This window comes from Amblyomma mixtum, chromosome 8, assembly GCF_055824585.1.
Source record: "Amblyomma mixtum isolate Tamu chromosome 8, ASM5582458v1, whole genome shotgun sequence".
NCBI lineage: Eukaryota > Metazoa > Arthropoda > Arachnida > Ixodida > Ixodidae > Amblyomma > Amblyomma mixtum.
The window spans coordinates 71,614,561-71,630,665 of NC_143019.1; the positions used below are offsets into that span (position 1 = coordinate 71,614,561).

The following is a 16,105-nucleotide window of genomic DNA, read 5'->3' on the forward strand; positions in this document are numbered from 1 at the left end:
AATTTGGCCCACCGCTAAATTTGGAGGTAAAATTTGACCTCGGATTTGGGCGAAAATCAATATCCAGACTAATTCGAATGTACCCAATACAATAGTGACCTCCAAATTTTACCCGGGCCACTCAAGAAATTTGGGCCACCCCTGAAATTCGATCTCTGATTTGGACAAAAATTGTTCAAGCTAATTTGAATGTGCACAATACAATAGTGACCAATTTTGGCCTTCTGAGTGATCCCTGCAAAGATTATCATAATGGATCTGCAAACCATAGCCAACTACTGCACGGACCACAAGGCTGTGTTTGCCAGAGTGGGTTCTAATCAAGAAGCATAACTTAATAAATGGTTAAAACTTGAAACTGAGTACTTAATCCGAGTACACATAGCAGCTGCAAGCAGCAAGTTAAGCTATGAAACAGTAAAATCAGTAGAAACAATAGCTATCACTCGAATATTCAGAGTAGCAGAGTAAACTGCTGTCATTTTTCAGACTGGGTCTGACAATTTGAGTTTCAAAATATGATTGAAGGGTCTTTTGCTGCATTTTGCCAAGTGCCGGGGAATGTCCAATCTACAGAAAGTTATGAAATTATTCAAGCACTGAGGCAATAGAATCTCTTCTCTCAAATCTACACTTATGTGTATTGATTGCACTATTACGAGTGCTAATAAGTGCTTTACTGCCTGCTGAAATTCACGAGAGTCCAGCCGATTTTTTTGACTGCCATAGTAAAACTTGCTGGCACTGGTTCCCTACTTTCTGTAAACTGATTCGTGCAATGTCAGTGCACGTTCAAGAACCCCAGGTGGTCGAAATTTCCAGAGCCCTTCACTACGGTGTCCCTCATAGCCTGAGTCGCTTTGGGACGTTTAACGCTCATAAGCCATCAAACCTTTTAGTAAACTGGAAGGAAGCAATACAGTTTGGCAGTACTCTATACTTTTGTAGGACATTCTTGTTCTGGAAAGGTTAAAACTGCACAAAAGACGACATTGGAAACAAGTACCACCAACGAGCAGATGTGCAGGTTCATGTGCATAGGAGCAGTGCAGGTTCTAAAAGTAGTTCCATGGCTGTGAAACCTGCAGTTTTGTTCATCAACATATAGTAGACAAATTTTGTCTCCCGTGGATACAGCAGAGGCTTGTAAGTACAGACTCACGTAGTGACACTACGTCAATTTTCAACCTTTAATTGGTTGCAAGGAAAGGTAAGGCACAGTAACTCTCACATCTTGCAATTGGACACCCGAACTGCGCCGTGATCGAAGGGATGGCGGCGGAGGAGGCAGAGTCACCCCGGAAAGTCCTGCTTAATTTCGACCAACCGGAGTTATTTCACGCGCACCAGATATCGAACAGCACACATGCGCCTTCTACACTTCACCATTCATCGAAATGCGGCTGCTATGGCCAGGGTTCAATAACCGCGGTCAGCAGCCGAACGCCTCAACCACCGAGCCAAAGAAGCGGAGAGGCATGAAAAAAACACGAAAGCATGCAATGTGTAGAACAAGCACAGCGTCTTAAGAAGCGACAAACACGGTATTTACAAAGACAGGCCGAGGTGGCAGCGTTTCAGACGACTACGTATCGCACGATGCGCTGCGGTCCCCTGATCTCGCGCAGTCTGCCGCAGTGGCGCATGAGCACGACGAAAGCATTCACAGCGCGGCTAGACTCAAACGCCGCCGAGGGGCCCTTTGTCAAATCCGCGTCGGTCACAAAACGCACGCCTTTCGTCTCCTGCGTCTCCTGCTGGCGAAAGACTGTCACCTGCTTCCACTGGGCTTCCTTGAGGCGAGTCTTGGGCAGCGCTAGCAATGCGTACTTGGACGACAGCGCCCGGTTGAAAGCGTCCACAAGCTTGTTGAGCCCGGCCAGCGTGAACCGGCCCCGCATGTACTTGGGCACCCGCGCGAACTCGTCCTCGGTCAGATATGCCACGCTAGCGGCGACACCAGCCGGTTGAGCACCACCTTTCGGCCCTGCTGCGGTTGCTTTCTGTGCCGGCGCCGCCACGGGGAGGTTGTCCACGAACTTGTTCATGCATTCGGCGAGCTCCAACTGCATCTGGAGTTCCGAGAACAGCTTGGCCTCCTTATCCTTGAGCTTCTCGTACTGCGCGATCAGTTCGTGGCACCTATGCTGACTCTTGATGGCTTCCTGGAGCTTCGCTTGGGCCTCCTTCACGAAGTACGCGTCATCGTGCGAGAGCCGGGACAGACCGACGCAAAGACCGAGAACGTCGAGTTTCCGGTGCAGGCCGGCGATGTACTCGTCGCTCATCTTGGAGCGCGCAGCTGCCAGGTGCTGCGACGATGCCGGGATGCAGCGAGGTTGTAGGCGTTGGTAGAAAACAGCTGACGAAGCGGTAGCGCAGTGTAGCGAGAGCAGGATGCACGAACTGACGGGCGACAGCTGCCGCACCCCTTGCTACAGTGTACCCTTGCCGCACCCGCCGATATTTAAAGGTTTGAAGCACCCGCTGCACGTTGTGATACGACGTGTGAAAGCCTAGAGGGCGCCACTAAACATCTATTTCGCAATAAATTCTTGGGCACCATAAATAATAATCAACATTTAATTAAAAACTGAACCACAACAATGCAAACGCGCGCCACATTTTTTGTTGCAATAAATTACGAATAAATTGTTTAGTACGATGAGCCCCTGGAGTCGAGGAATGTGTTCAGCATCATCGGCATCGTTGTATTTGGCGGGTGTTTCAAACAGGTTTTACGATTGTGCTTGGATCGTTTCTGTTGTATGTTTATTTTTTTAGGCATTTTTCACTGTTGGTGGCCGCCGGCGTACGGCCTTTTTTCAGTGTTCACGACGACGTGCGCAAGTCGCATGGAAGGTTCTAAGTCATGCTTATAGGGTATGACGACTTTGTGTATACGTATATAGTACGGGCATTAGCTTCGCCCTTCACTCCTGCCCCTTTAGAATACTTGGGCGACATGAAGAAAGATATCTTGCAGACCATGCCGCAGCAACTCTCACAATACCAACAACAAGTGCAACAGCAAATGGCCACCTTCCAGCTAGAGATCCAGCAACAGCTGGTTACTATGCAGCAACTCCAGCAACAGATGCAGGAGATGTACGCCACCCTCACAACTTGCATAGACCTCCTACCGCGTAAACGAATCCTCTCTACCGAACCCCTAGTGGGCCCCACTAAAGCCGCATGTGTCTTCGATTCAGTGATTCGGAGAACCGGGTCAGTTACCGGCACTAGACGACCACCATAGCGCCCAATAAGTCATGCATCGACGCCGCTGCTCCACCACCTTGAAATCTGGCAGTGGAACTGCCGTTCTTCTCGTCCTAAAGCAGCATCTCTTCTGCAATATATACATTCCTCCCCAGTACCCCCCCCCCTCCCCTAGACGTCATTTGCCTTCAAGAAGTCGGCAGAGAGTTCATCCGCATATAAGGCTATTACACGCTCCAGACTCACCTCGCATCCCGGGTAGCCATCCTGGTCTCGAAAACCATAGCCGCTACTGCCCATACCGTCAACCTGTCCGAAATCGATCATCAACTAATCGAAAATATTCCCCAAAAGGCCCGCAAGCAAAGCACGCTCATCCTCAATGTGTACAGTCCCCTTCAACTAAAACGCGCTCCGTTTGGTCCCCTGCTCTCCGAATGCCACCGCATAGCCCAACTTAATCCTCTCGTCGTACTTGGCGACTTTAATGCTCCCCACACCGCCACGGCTTACCGAATTCGCGAAGGCACGACACGCAGCCTGTTAGTCTGTAATTACTGTGTATGTCGGACAGGCGTGGTGTTAGTCATGTGGGGCCATGTGGTGTATGGAAGCGAGTGCTACCACTATGGCGGTCTCCTAAGCCGTCATGCTCGAGCTCATGCCTCGAACGGAGCCCGTAATCTGAATTTAGCCAGTGGCAGTTGTAACTGTTAGTCCTATATAGCATCTGTGCTGGTAGGGTATTTCGCCGCATCGACATATAGGGGACTTTTTGCTCAGAGCCGTATTGCCGCAAGATTGCCTTGACTCGGCTGTCCTAGGGCCGGCGTGGAGCTCGGGGTGCATATTATTCGGGACTGGCGCGACTCTGTCTTATAGCTGCGAGTTTGGGCTGGATGGGGTGGGGCCTCTGCTGCAACGGAATGGTCGGGTCCGAGTAGCCTATAGTACGTGGACGCAGAACGGTCCGGTCTATTCTCGTGTCTCGAAGACATGTGAGCTGGCCGGTCCTTTGGGCTTCCGCAAGCTCTTCTGCCGTGTTCTGTAGGTCCAGCTGGAGCAGGCGGTGTGTCGAGGTGCACGGGGATAGTCCGAGAGCTGTCTTGACCACCGATCGCTGGAGGACATTCAGCCGATTCAGCTCGCTTCGACCGAGCCTTTGACAACACGGCTGATTAGCAACGTCTGCATGATACGCATATGCATGGTTGTCGCTTTTCTTGAGCCCGGGCCACGTCTCTTGGAGATGCGGCGGATCGAGTGTGCCACCTGCGCAGATTGCTTCTGAAGCAGCTGTACAGTGTAGGTCGCTTGGCCGTTAGATTGCAGGTGAAGGTCCAGCACCCGCAGTCTGTCTACTCTAGGGATGGGAGTTCCTTCGAGATGGAGGCCGCTATCGGGGTCGACTACTTGGGTCTTCGAGCGCATGCGGATAACGAGCAGTTCTGACTTGTCAGGTGCGCACGCAAGCCCACTCTCACTCGCGTGGTTTTGCGTCACCTCTATGGCTTCTTGAAGCTAGGCCATCTTGGATGTGGCCGCCCGAGCCTGTCGTCATCCATATCGTGATGTCGTCGACGCAGAGGGCATGGTGAACATCAGGAGTTTTATAGAGCAGCGGGGGAAGGCCAACGTTGAACAATGTGGGCGACAGAACTGAGCCCTGTGGGGTGCCCCGACCTGTGAGGCGGATTGGATCGGAGTGAACGTCTCCTATGCCCAGCGGTTCGATCTGAGAGGAAGGCCCTCACGTAGTCGTAAGTGCACTGGCCACCCCGCTAGGCCCTCTAACCCAAGCAACCACCGATATCCTTCGGACGGCCGACAGAGGTCTTTTCCGGATGTTCTGTACGTCCGCTGAACATCCGCAAACAGCCGGTAGACGTCCGTCGGCCGTCCGAAAGGTGGCCAAAGGTATACGGTTCGCCCGACGACGGACGTCCAGTTGAGTACGTCCATTGGCGGATCTTTCTCGAATATTCGCATATATGGTGCATGCGTGCTTTATTCACTCCGCGCGATGCAATAAAACCAAAAACAATTTGATCCATAGCACGCATACTTTATTGTGGTTGATGATACATCAGCAGAGCAATGGGTTATATTCGGAAAATTTCTTAAAATGTGACTCTTCAAATGTGGCAAGCTTGGGACAAACATCCGTAATCTTCCCACCCACAGAATTTCTGAAATAAAAAAGAACGCGGCAAACATCAGTCATGTGAAACAAATGGCATAATGCAGCAGCCCAAGTTAAAAACATTGGAACCAATTAATAGAAGTGCTGCAAGTATAACAGACAATGCACTTTAACAAACACCTCAATAAGTATAAGGCAATAACAGCTCTCACTTTTCCACACCACATTTGACAATGTATCTGTTCTTTATTTATTCTCATGGGCCTTAGGGCACTAACCTGCGCAGCAGTGTACGCGACTGCGCACAGAAAGCCGCAAAGCTTCCGTTGCGAACCACTGCGAACACGTGCTTCCTATGGTCTACCTTTCGCGCGTTGTCACTCTTTATACAGGCACAGTGAAACTAGCGATGCCTTAAAAATTAACAAGATGCGACAATACTCCGTCCCGCAAATTTGAAGAGGAGTGGGAATTAGCCGCGCGAGTTGAAGGCTCCCGCAGCTGTGTGATGTAGGCTCCCGAAAGTGCGAGAACAGCACACACTTGTGGAAGCCATCTCCTCGCGCTTACTGCTCCCACTGTCCTGTGAACGAATGTTATATGAGCATGCTGCATTGTCCTAGAAGCAAGTTCCAAGAAGTGTACTGGATACATACCTTCGTAGGCAATCACATGTGCACTAAGCCTTCTTTAAACCAAGGTCGACGCAGTACGGGATTCCGGTGTTCCAGAAGAGCTTCAGGAGCTTCCCGTATCTTTCGAATTGCTTAAGTTACATTCTACTTTCGTCCACAGACCGAACAAAGCCACACAATATAATAACATAGCTATAAAGCTCTGCGCGACAACACCACGCGACAAAACAACAGCAGCGCTACGGAGCCGTACTGATGGATTGGATTGGACTGACCACGAAGTGACATCTATGTTGATGGTGATAGCAGAATGCACGGGAGTTTTGATACTTACGAATGGTTTCAATGGCAAGTTTAGCTAGCAAAACGGTGGACATGTCGCAGAACTCCACTAATTTGGAGAAGTTTTATAATTACAAAACTAGGCATTGAGTTCTTGCAAAATTCTGCAACACCTGCTTCTCCTCTTAGATAAATTTAGCTCGTTGGCGGCTCTTGCACTGCAGGTAGGAGTGGAATCGCACCAATTTACAAACATCTTCGCGTCAAACCCTCCAACTGATGCAAATAAAACAGTATACATACACGAAAGACGCGAATATTCTGTGAAATAAAAAACGTCCATACTCATGGCCTGGGAAAATACTCGGCCTTACATCCTTCGGACGTACACCTCGTCTCTCATGCGGATATACAAAAGTGGACACTGTCCGTACGTCCGGTGGATGTACGAATACGGATATCCGAAATCGGATTGTGTTCGTACGTCCGATGGACGTCCGATCTCGGCAAAGGACGTTCGGATCTAGCTCGTACGTCCGACGGATATCTGTGGTTGCTTGGGAAGCAATTGAACGTGGTCTTGTCTTTGTATGGAGAAAACATGCGGCGAAGCTGACGACGCAAGTTGGGCATCGCGTGTGATATATTGTTACGCATATGCAGCATAAGTGATCTGCCTGACAAAGATCGATGGCCTAGGAGCAGAACAGCGTGCACCACAGCGTACGTCTTCTTCTTCTCAGTAAGCGTCGTTCTAGACACTTCGTCGTCCTCTCAGCGTCCGCAGCACTTCCCCCTCTATACACGCTCCTGTTTCCAGCAGTTCAAATCCTGTGTCTTAGCCACTACCACGTAGTGGGCATGTACCATCTTTATTTGAGGCCAACCAGCGGCAAAAGCAGTCCCGGTGCGCGCGCTACAAAGGCAAGGTAGAGTGCGAGTAGTTGGGCTTGAGGCGAGACACATGTACGATGTCGGTGCGCGGTATAGACTGTGGATGCAGCGGTGTGATCTCTTTCGTCACTGCGGACACTTGACGTACGACACGGTAAGGGCCCGTACAGAACGACAGAAGTTTTTAAGCATGAATTGCTTTTAGCTCCCGTTGTCGGCAGTGTGGTGACGTCACGCCGAGAACGAGAGCCAACATCCGGGCACTGAATTCCACACATCCGGGAGCTGAAACGAGAGCATCCGGGCACCGTACGAGATTTAACGAGACTATCTAAGAGAGAGGGCCGCTTAGAACAAGAGGGGAGCTCCAGGGCGAGAAGGGCTTTGGGCAGAAAAACTGCTTCCGCGCCGTCTCCAAGGGTGGCGCCGCGGTCCTACACCCACGCATGTAAAAGACCGGTCGCTGGGCCTTCAGCTCATGACGTTTCCACCTTTGGCAGGCAGATGTATACACGCTCGCGGAGTATTCGAACGCGCTGCATATACATTCTTGTCAGGCCTGCGTCTCGTCGTGTCCGCGTACGCTTCTGCATCGTCCTGCATTTCAATGCCACCACCGTCACAGCTGTCGAGCAATGGAGCCTGATGAAAGGAGAGGTAGGAAGCGTCTTGCGGAAAGCGATCGCTTTGCGAGTGATACGCCTCAGCAGAAGACTGCTCGCCCCTGCCGACAACGCCATGATTACGCGGCCGCTCCCGAAAGCGACAAGGCCGCCACGGTTCATGAGGCAGCCGACGCCGCCGCCCGCGCGCTCTCTCTCCGGGCATTTCCCACGGGACCCGACGCCGACCAGGACTTCCATTTCAATCCGATTTACACTTTTAAGGAAATATGCGATTATTACAAATCCACGCACCAAACTCTTCCCACCCCATGCAAAGGGCTGGGGAAGGTCAACGAGCGGGTACTCCTGCGCCTGCTCACCAACACGATGTTGTGCCCGGCAATTCTAAAGCATTTCGATCCTAAATTCGTCGGGCGGTGCTCACACTGTGGGGGGGTGTCTGACACCTACCACATGGTGTGGGCCTGCCAGCAGAACCCATCCCTACCCCCTATCCCGAACCCCACCCGAGAGGACTGGGAGGCGACCCTGTCCGGTTGCTGCACCCTCGAGGCCCAAAGGGCCTTAACGCAGCGCGCCCGGGCTGCGGCAAACGCCAATGGTGTGCCTGACTAGGCATCCCACCTAGTGGTTGTAAGGGCGTGACCCTTCAGGTCACGACCCCCAACACCTCTCTCTATGATTAATAAATGTTTTCACCACCACCACCCACGGTTCGCGGCTGCCTACCTAAGCCCGCACAGGCGATCACTTCGGCGCAACAAGAAGAGTGTGGTGTGGTGTGTTGAACACTAGACCCATTTCAAGATTTTGTCTAGTACCCTCTACAACCAATGTGTTATGCCCGTAAACATTTCATGCTTACTCTACTCTCAGTTATGGAGAGGCAGAGATTTTTCACACAGGCCCACGCGGCAGCACGGGACCCAGAGCAAGACCGTAGGGTAGGTGACGTCGCGATGGCGACAGTCATGACGGCATTTCTGAGAGACTTGGGATGCGGACAACCTCTGGCGAGCTACAAGGCGGGCGGCGTCGGCGCAGGCGCTGGCGTCCCGAGCATAGTCGTGGAGGCGGTGGCGGGCAGTCCACTGTCGAAAGGCAGCAGAGGATCGCGGCCAAAGATCAAAAGGAGAGAAACCCGTTGTATAGTGACTTGTGGAATTATATGCGAATGTCGCAAATGGGAGGCTAATATATCCAAGTCACGGTAATGGTCAGAGACGAACATGGAAATCATGTTGGTGAGGGTACGGTTCAGACACTCGGTCAGGCCGTTCGTCTGTCCATAGGTGGCAGGCCGTGATGAATTTATGGCGGACGGAGCAGGAGCAGAAGTTCGGCGACCATTTGGAAAAGAAAGCGGCGGCCGCAATCGGCGAGGAGGTAATGGGGAGCACTGTGGTGGAACATCCACCAATCGATCCCAACCAGCTCCGCGTCATCCGTGGCGGAGCTGGTTGGGATCGCTCAAGTAATAGCGTAGAGCGTCTAGTAGTCCATCACGACGGCGATCCATTTGGTTCCCAAAGCAGACACCGGAAAAGGGCCGAGCAGGTCGAGGCCGACATGGGAAAACGGGTCTATCGTGATGTGAATCGGCTGAAGGCGGTCGATCGGGAGAAGCGAGGGCTTCTTCCGGCGCTGTCAGACCTCGCAAGCGGCCACATATAGCGCCGAACAGAGCGGTATAGAGACCTGGCCAAAAGAAGTGGAGGTGCAGCCAAGATGACCTGCCGTGGGAGCATCATGGAGCTGTCCAAGGACGCTGGAACGGCTGGTGTTGAGGAACCACGAACAAGAGCTCAGTGCCGTCAGGCCGCATATTGCGCCGATAGGGGATGTTCTCGTGGAGCAAGAACGGGGCGAGGGTTTGGTTTATTGGGGTTTAACGTCCCAAAGGCTATGAGGGACGCCGTAGTGAAGGGCTCCGGAAATTTCGACCTCCTGTGGTTCCTTCACGTGCTCTGCCATCGCACAGTACATGGGCCTCTAGAATTTCGCTTACATCAAAATTCGACCGCCGTGGCCCGGATCGAACCCGCGTCTTTCGGGTCAGCAGCCGAGCGCCATAACCAGAGCCACCGCGGCGACTCCTTTAAATTGTGGCCTACTTAGTCGTACGGGATGCATTGTGTATTTGAATACGCAAAGTTCTCTTTGATGACTGCAATAACTCATCCTGTTTGAATTGACTTGCAAGCTGGTGAACATTCATTCTCAAGGTTAGGTCACATGCAACACAAATGCCCGGAAGTAGACGGTAAGTTGGTAGAGCACTGTGCACGAAATACAGAGGTCGTGGGTTCGCATCCCACCGGCGACGTATGTGGCTGTTTTTCTTTCACTTTCTAATCAATTATCGTTCAGCCATAAAATAATTATGCTCAATTTCCCGTCCATTAACACGAAATATTAAAAAAAAAGAAAAGGAACATTCCCCTATGCTTTCCTTGGTTTCGGTGACTTCATATACAGTCGATTCCGGATATGTCAAATTAATTCTTATATCGAACTTTCAGGCTATTCCTTTGAAAATGTCATGCGGAAGTATATCAGTGTTCGCATTTATCGAACTCCCGTTCAGCGAAACATTCGATATATCGAATTCAGCGCCCCGCCCTTGCAAGCGGCGCTTCTTCTAATGGCGTTCCCGCGATCACTTTTCGCGGGGAGCCAGGTCGGCTGCGTAGTCTTGGACGCGTGCTGGCAGCGCTAGCGTTGTAAAACCGCGTGACGAGGCGATTGTGGGGAGCGCTTAGGTCTCGCGTGTTTATATACTTTCAACACATCACTGCTGTTATGTGGGGAAGCCGGCGTTTGGGGCCACCGGTTGTCATGCAGTGAAGCCAGCCGAGCAGACTGAAGGCTTTCACGTGGTCTGCGTCGCTGCTGAAGGCGCTGCAGAAGCCAACTGCAGAGTAATTGAGATAATTTCGGGTTACAGAGCACCGGTAACAGAATCTGACCCCTTATGATCGGCGGTGGCTTCTCCGAAAGCACCGCCCGCTGTGGCTTATATGCCAAGTGAGCTAGGCCTAACGACGCCCAGCGAGCGGCGTGCTGCCAATACGCCGGAGGGCAGCACCTCGCTGCAGCAGTTCTAGTGTGGGTGCACTGCATTCACGCTAGGGGGTTGCAAATGAGGTTATCTGTTTCCATGTGTTATGTATCGAATTATCCATTTGCATAACTATTGAGCGATTCCCTTTTGAGTTCGACATACATCCGTGATCCATCCCTTACTTTCTAGCACAGCAGTAGTCTACGTCTAGGTGCGGTTGGCACATATAAAAAGAGACACAGTAAATAGAAAATTGTAAAAGGGTTCTGTTTATTTCTTTTATGCATGTAATCGTGATGTTCACTTCTGTTCGCACTCAGTCACAGGTTAAAAGAACCTGAGAAACTAGGTAAAATAATTAGTTCGTGCAACCTTATGTACAAACACAATGACAGGTACAAAAAAAGAAGGATACAAAATGTCCTAATCTCAGGCAAGTTCGTTTGATTCACTTAAATCGACAATATTGAACGGAAAAAGCTACGCAGTATGACACAATCACGCAAGTTCCTTCAAAATGTATAAAATGAAAACGGAATTCAACAACAACTAAAAGGGATATTTATGCCGCACCATCTCAAGTGTACTCTAATGCACTGCTGACATGATCATTACTGTGAGGCGACTTCTAGTGACTTGGAGATAAAAAGCTAAGCGTCACAGAAGCCCACCATGCCATTATGAAAGTCAGCAAAGACATAAAAGATTCCTAAGCTGTGTTCATGTAGGCTAGACAAATGCAAGGCATCACAGTTACGAGAAGAGTTGCACCTGAAGTTTGTTACAAAATTACAGATCCCGCCATGCTCACTCCGAGTGCGCGACACACTGAAACAGCGCACTGCACGCTGGTCTAAATAAGATGCACCAACGACAGCGCTTTGTTTTCTTACACACAGATGCACACATCAAAAGTTGAGGCGGTGGCCTTTGTGTAACAGACTAGACAAATACTGACTTCACTGATTGAATTGCCTCAAACTTTCGCCTTGCAATGCACGTCTATAACATCCTCCTAAGCATTATCTTACAGGACAAATGCTGACACCAAAGTGCAAAATAACGTCCTCCCGATAGTGATATTTAGTGCCTAAAACATTGTTCTTCACACAGAAAAGTGTCATCGAGATGATCTGCAGTTCTTGCAGTGAACAAACAAAACATACTATCACAATGGTTAATTACGTTCCATAATAGCGAAACATGCACAGCAGAAATAATTATCTACGTCACAAGTGCAGCTTAAGTGCAGCTAATTGCCCGACACTTTTTATAGTAAAATGAAAATAACGCAGAATGCCTCCGTGATAAAATTGCAGCATTCTAGAGAATGGCAGAAGAGAAAACAAAAAAAGTCTTTTTCAGTTCTGCTGTGCTAGCACCCACAGTCAAGGCGTTTATGCGAGGTCAGAAATGGCCATTTTCTGGGAGCTAGTTTCAAAGGTAATGTTAAAAAATTCACCAAGTACTCGAGACAGGCAGGGCTGAATAGGGACATGGACTCCGTCGCTGCCTTGCTCCCAAGCTCTATGAGAGAGTGACCGTGTCACAGATATGGCAAGTTCACACCGTGTGTCAACCACACCTGGCCAGTAGCCAGTGAAATGCAGACACAGTGTGCTATGATGGCTTGTAGCAGCCAGCTTTGCATTGGAAATACTCTCGAGAAGCTAAGCCGAGCCAATGTCCTTGATAACAGGCTCTCAACAAGGGTATGCGTGACACTTGCAACAGGCGGAAGTTGACACTGCAGGTTTCCCAATTCGCGATTAACGGAAAAATAAAAAAGACGGTGCAGTGGCGCGGAACAAGGTCGCAGCTGCAAGCAGGGACGGTGGCCTAAAACGTGCTGTGCATGCCGGTGCTGCCCTCCTGCCGCATGCGCTTGAGCGCCCGCAACGCCCTCTTGGCAGCGGTGCACTTGGCGATGCGTTTGTTGCGGCCGACACCAACGAAGCGTCCCTTGCCAAACACTTCCACCCGGATCCGCACCTTGCCATTGAGGGTCATCTCGGCACGCCTGCATTGAAGAAGGTAGACTCAGAGTTTGGCACTGAACTTTTGTTTTACCGACCACAATGCCGTGACACAGCCTGCGCTTAGCAACAGAACGTTTTTGCTTCAACTGCTTCTAGAATGGGTGCAACGCCCGAGAACCCATCCCACAGTGTGGGTCAACTGCTGATATCACTGGTAATTTTGAGAAAAGTGCTGGAAGCTGCTGAAAATAAGGCCCTACTGCATTGCACATATATGCGTCAGACGAAGCCACTTAACACTGATGAAATGACTGACTGACTGCTTCTGTAGGCTGAGTAATGCACCAATCCATCTTGTGTTGACATTGCTGTTCCTAATGCGATGCTACCCCTACCCCCCGCCCCACACGCACCAAAAGCGAACGTAGCTGCAACAAAGTGGCCTTGATTTGTATTTTTAAGACTTTGCCAAAAGCTCAAAAACTATGCCTCGATATATTGCCTCTGCAAAAAAATTTTGCCCCAAAAGAGTCACTTGCCATGAAGATACTTGTGGCAAAAGGAGAGCACTTTTCAAGTTCTTTCTAGCACATATTATTTTTCACAAATCTAACTTGCCTTTCAGAGCTCAAGCAGCAAGGACTTCTAGTTTACCATACTAGCTCCTTTGCCAAAATACGCAGGCTACCAAATGCAGGATGTCTAAAGTTTAGTGCGTTTGCCAGTTTGTTCTTGCTCAAGTTTATTGAAGTGGTATCTCTCTCATCTTTAAATGCGTAAGGCAAGCAAGCCGAAGCCAGGAGAGAAAGTTTAAGGTTCCCAGCGAGTCATGTGAAGAAATACAGTTACAACAGTGTACCCCGTGTACTTACTCGAACTTGGCAGTTTGAGGTTCAAGCTCCAAGAGCTCCCTGATAGGAGACTTTGGTACATGGGTGCTGAAGTATTCTGGAAAAAAACAAAAGAAAAAGAAAGCAGTTCACTTAGCCAATCTTCTCACCAGACATTTTTTTAGCAGTATCAAATTTCTCGGTTAGACAACCGTGGTAATAAAAAACACAGAGACACAAATTCAGAATACACAAGTGAGACCATGGTAAAATTAAATTCCCTTGCAGGAGGACTGAGCTTGTAGCAAATAAATCTTGGTCACGACTGGTGCATTCATGTTGAAGATCGTTCAACTGAGAGCAAAAGCAAACAACTATCTCCAACTTTCTTTCACAGCCAGATATACACTCCCATATATCCAAAGCAAAACTGTTCATATTACGTTCCATTTTGCAAGCTTTCAACAATGTTCATTTCACATTAACTTCTGTTTTTATGTTTTATCTTTTGCTTCCCTGAGTATCAGTTTCCATGTTGTAAGAGATCCTTATACCCCTGTCGCATGCGCAAAATAAAGTGCACTTTACACTATGTGGTACAAAACAGGAAAGCAGAGTGCACTCTTAGATAAGTAAATCGCGGATGGCTAAAAACAAAATTTATCGAAATGGCGATTTGTAAGTGTAACCTTCATAATTATGCTCGCTTAGAGAAGTAGATGACATAAAAATGAACGTAACTTAATTTTGGATCACGGCTGCATTAAATTTGTGTTATGGTAATAGTGCAGCAAGTCAAGACAAGTTTCTACCACATCCAGAATCCAGACAACAAACAACAAGGTGGACTACAGTGCATTTTAGCATGGCTTTAGTGATGTGTTGTTTTGTTGGTCGCTAGCATAAAATCATTTCATACTTACTAAAAAAATATAAGTAACATGCAAAATAAACTTCCATGTGCATTTCGTTATACATTACATATTTTCACTGCCATCAAGACAGGTACTCGGTCCTCAAAGTGCGTTCTGTGAACGCACTCCAACCCGAGTGTGCACTTCGGTGAGTGTATTGATGTTAAGCCGTTCAGATGTTGGTTGGTATAGGTTTACGGGGGTTTAACGTCCCAAAGCGACTCAGGCTGTGAGGGACGCTGTAGTGAAGGGCTCCGGAAATTTCGACCACCTGGGGTTCTTTAACGTGCACTGACATCGCACAGTACACGGGACTGTAGGATTTCGCCTCTATTGAAATTCGACCGCCGCGGACGGTATCGAACCCACATCTTTCGGGTCAGCAGCTGAGCGCCATAACCACTGAACCACCGCGGCGTTCAGATGTGCTAGAGTGCGTTTTTAGCAAGTGATACCTCACGTAAGTGCACTCTATTCTGAGCGCTTGACAGGGCTATTGCACCATCCTGTCTAGCGAACCATGAGTTGAAAAACAACACGCTGAAGAGGAAGAAGTGGGCTAGGGCACGGCATGTAACGTGAAGGTGAGATAACCGCTGATCCTTAAGGGTAACGGAGCGGATTTCAAGAGAAGGCAAACGTAGCAGGGGGCGACAGAAAGTTAGGTGGGCGGATGAGATTAAGAAATCTGCGGGGTTACGCTGGCCGCATCTGGAAAAGGACAGGGTTAATTGGAGAGACATGGGAGAGGCCTTTGACCTGCAGTGGGTGTAGTCAGGCTGACGATGATGATGATAAGAGTACAATATGCATGACTGCAGAACAGTATAAAGGATTGAAGGCCACGCACCGATTTCGGGCTTCATCATGGCGTAGTAGACGCGCCAGACTGTGTCCAGGGACATGTTGGAGTCGAGGAAGATGGCACCAGCCACCGATTCAAAGATGTCGCCCAGGGCCTTGGGCACTTCCACCTCCTCGGCTTCTTCGCACTCCTCTTCCTCCAGGTAGTACTCCTGCAGTAGAGCAAGCCGACCCTCTGCTACATCCAGAGATCGTGCTTGCACCTGTGACCACCTGCTGTTAGCACGCATCCTCAGGTGGGCAGAGACAACAATTTGTTCCTGTCGCTTGCAGATAGAGAATGGATCTACCCTGTTCAAGACTGCTAGGCATTTATCAAACCATTAGCTGGAAATGTAAAATCTGTAACATTTCTTAATAGAAACGCTTTCACTAATCAATCCATTCTTTCTGTTTCATATAACGCTGTCAGAAATATGTTCTTACAAAAGAATGAATCATATCCAACTGTAAAATAAACAAAGTATCCATGTGCTATGATTAAACTATCATTTGTGTGTGTGTAACAGTACCGAGACTATTCTGGTGATCTGTTATGAAGATATTGTACATATTTGTTATATTTCATGCATTCCCTTGTTATTGTTTTACTGCTGTCTGTCATCGCCGTGCCAAACCGCTATGGGAGATGGGAGCTTTGTCAAGCCGCGTG

At 49.3% G+C, this 16,105-nt stretch overlaps 2 protein-coding genes and 1 long non-coding RNA gene across 5 annotated transcripts in view; all 3 read right to left on the reverse strand.

The window, feature by feature from the left end:
• Positions 1-1,244: 1,244 nt before the first annotated feature.
• On the reverse strand, positions 1,245-2,447 carry LOC149332927 (uncharacterized). Its single transcript, XM_089555926.1, has one exon. The coding sequence runs from the start codon at positions 2,286-2,288 to the stop codon at positions 1,578-1,580; it is 711 nt and encodes a 236-aa protein (XP_089412052.1). The 5' UTR covers positions 2,289-2,447; the 3' UTR covers positions 1,245-1,577.
• A 2,819-nt stretch (positions 2,448-5,266) lies between these two features.
• Positions 5,267-6,248, reverse strand: LOC149332928 (uncharacterized). The gene is made up of 2 exons (XR_016284915.1): positions 6,022-6,248; positions 5,267-5,411 (listed from the first exon to the last, which is right to left on the reverse strand). It is a non-coding gene; the product is annotated as an uncharacterized LOC149332928 (long non-coding RNA).
• Positions 6,249-11,112: 4,864 nt separating this feature from the next.
• Dcr-1 (Endoribonuclease Dcr-1) overlaps positions 11,113-16,105 on the reverse strand; it is a 54,011-nt gene continuing 49,018 nt past the window's right edge. For all 3 annotated transcript variants that reach the window (XM_089558474.1, XM_089558475.1, XM_089558476.1), the window contains 3 exons: positions 15,440-15,605; positions 13,718-13,793; positions 11,113-12,886 (listed from right to left, as the gene is read on the reverse strand). In XM_089558474.1, the coding sequence (XP_089414600.1) occupies positions 12,706-12,886; positions 13,718-13,793; positions 15,440-15,605 (423 nt within the window). In that variant the 3' untranslated portion in view covers positions 11,113-12,705. The remainder of the gene's footprint in view (positions 12,887-13,717; positions 13,794-15,439; positions 15,606-16,105) is intronic.

Excerpts from the sequence above, each read along its gene's own strand:
- LOC149332927 (XM_089555926.1), bottom strand. The coding sequence starts at position 2,288 with ATGAGCGACGAGTACATCGCCGGCCTGCACCGGAAACTCGACGTTCTC.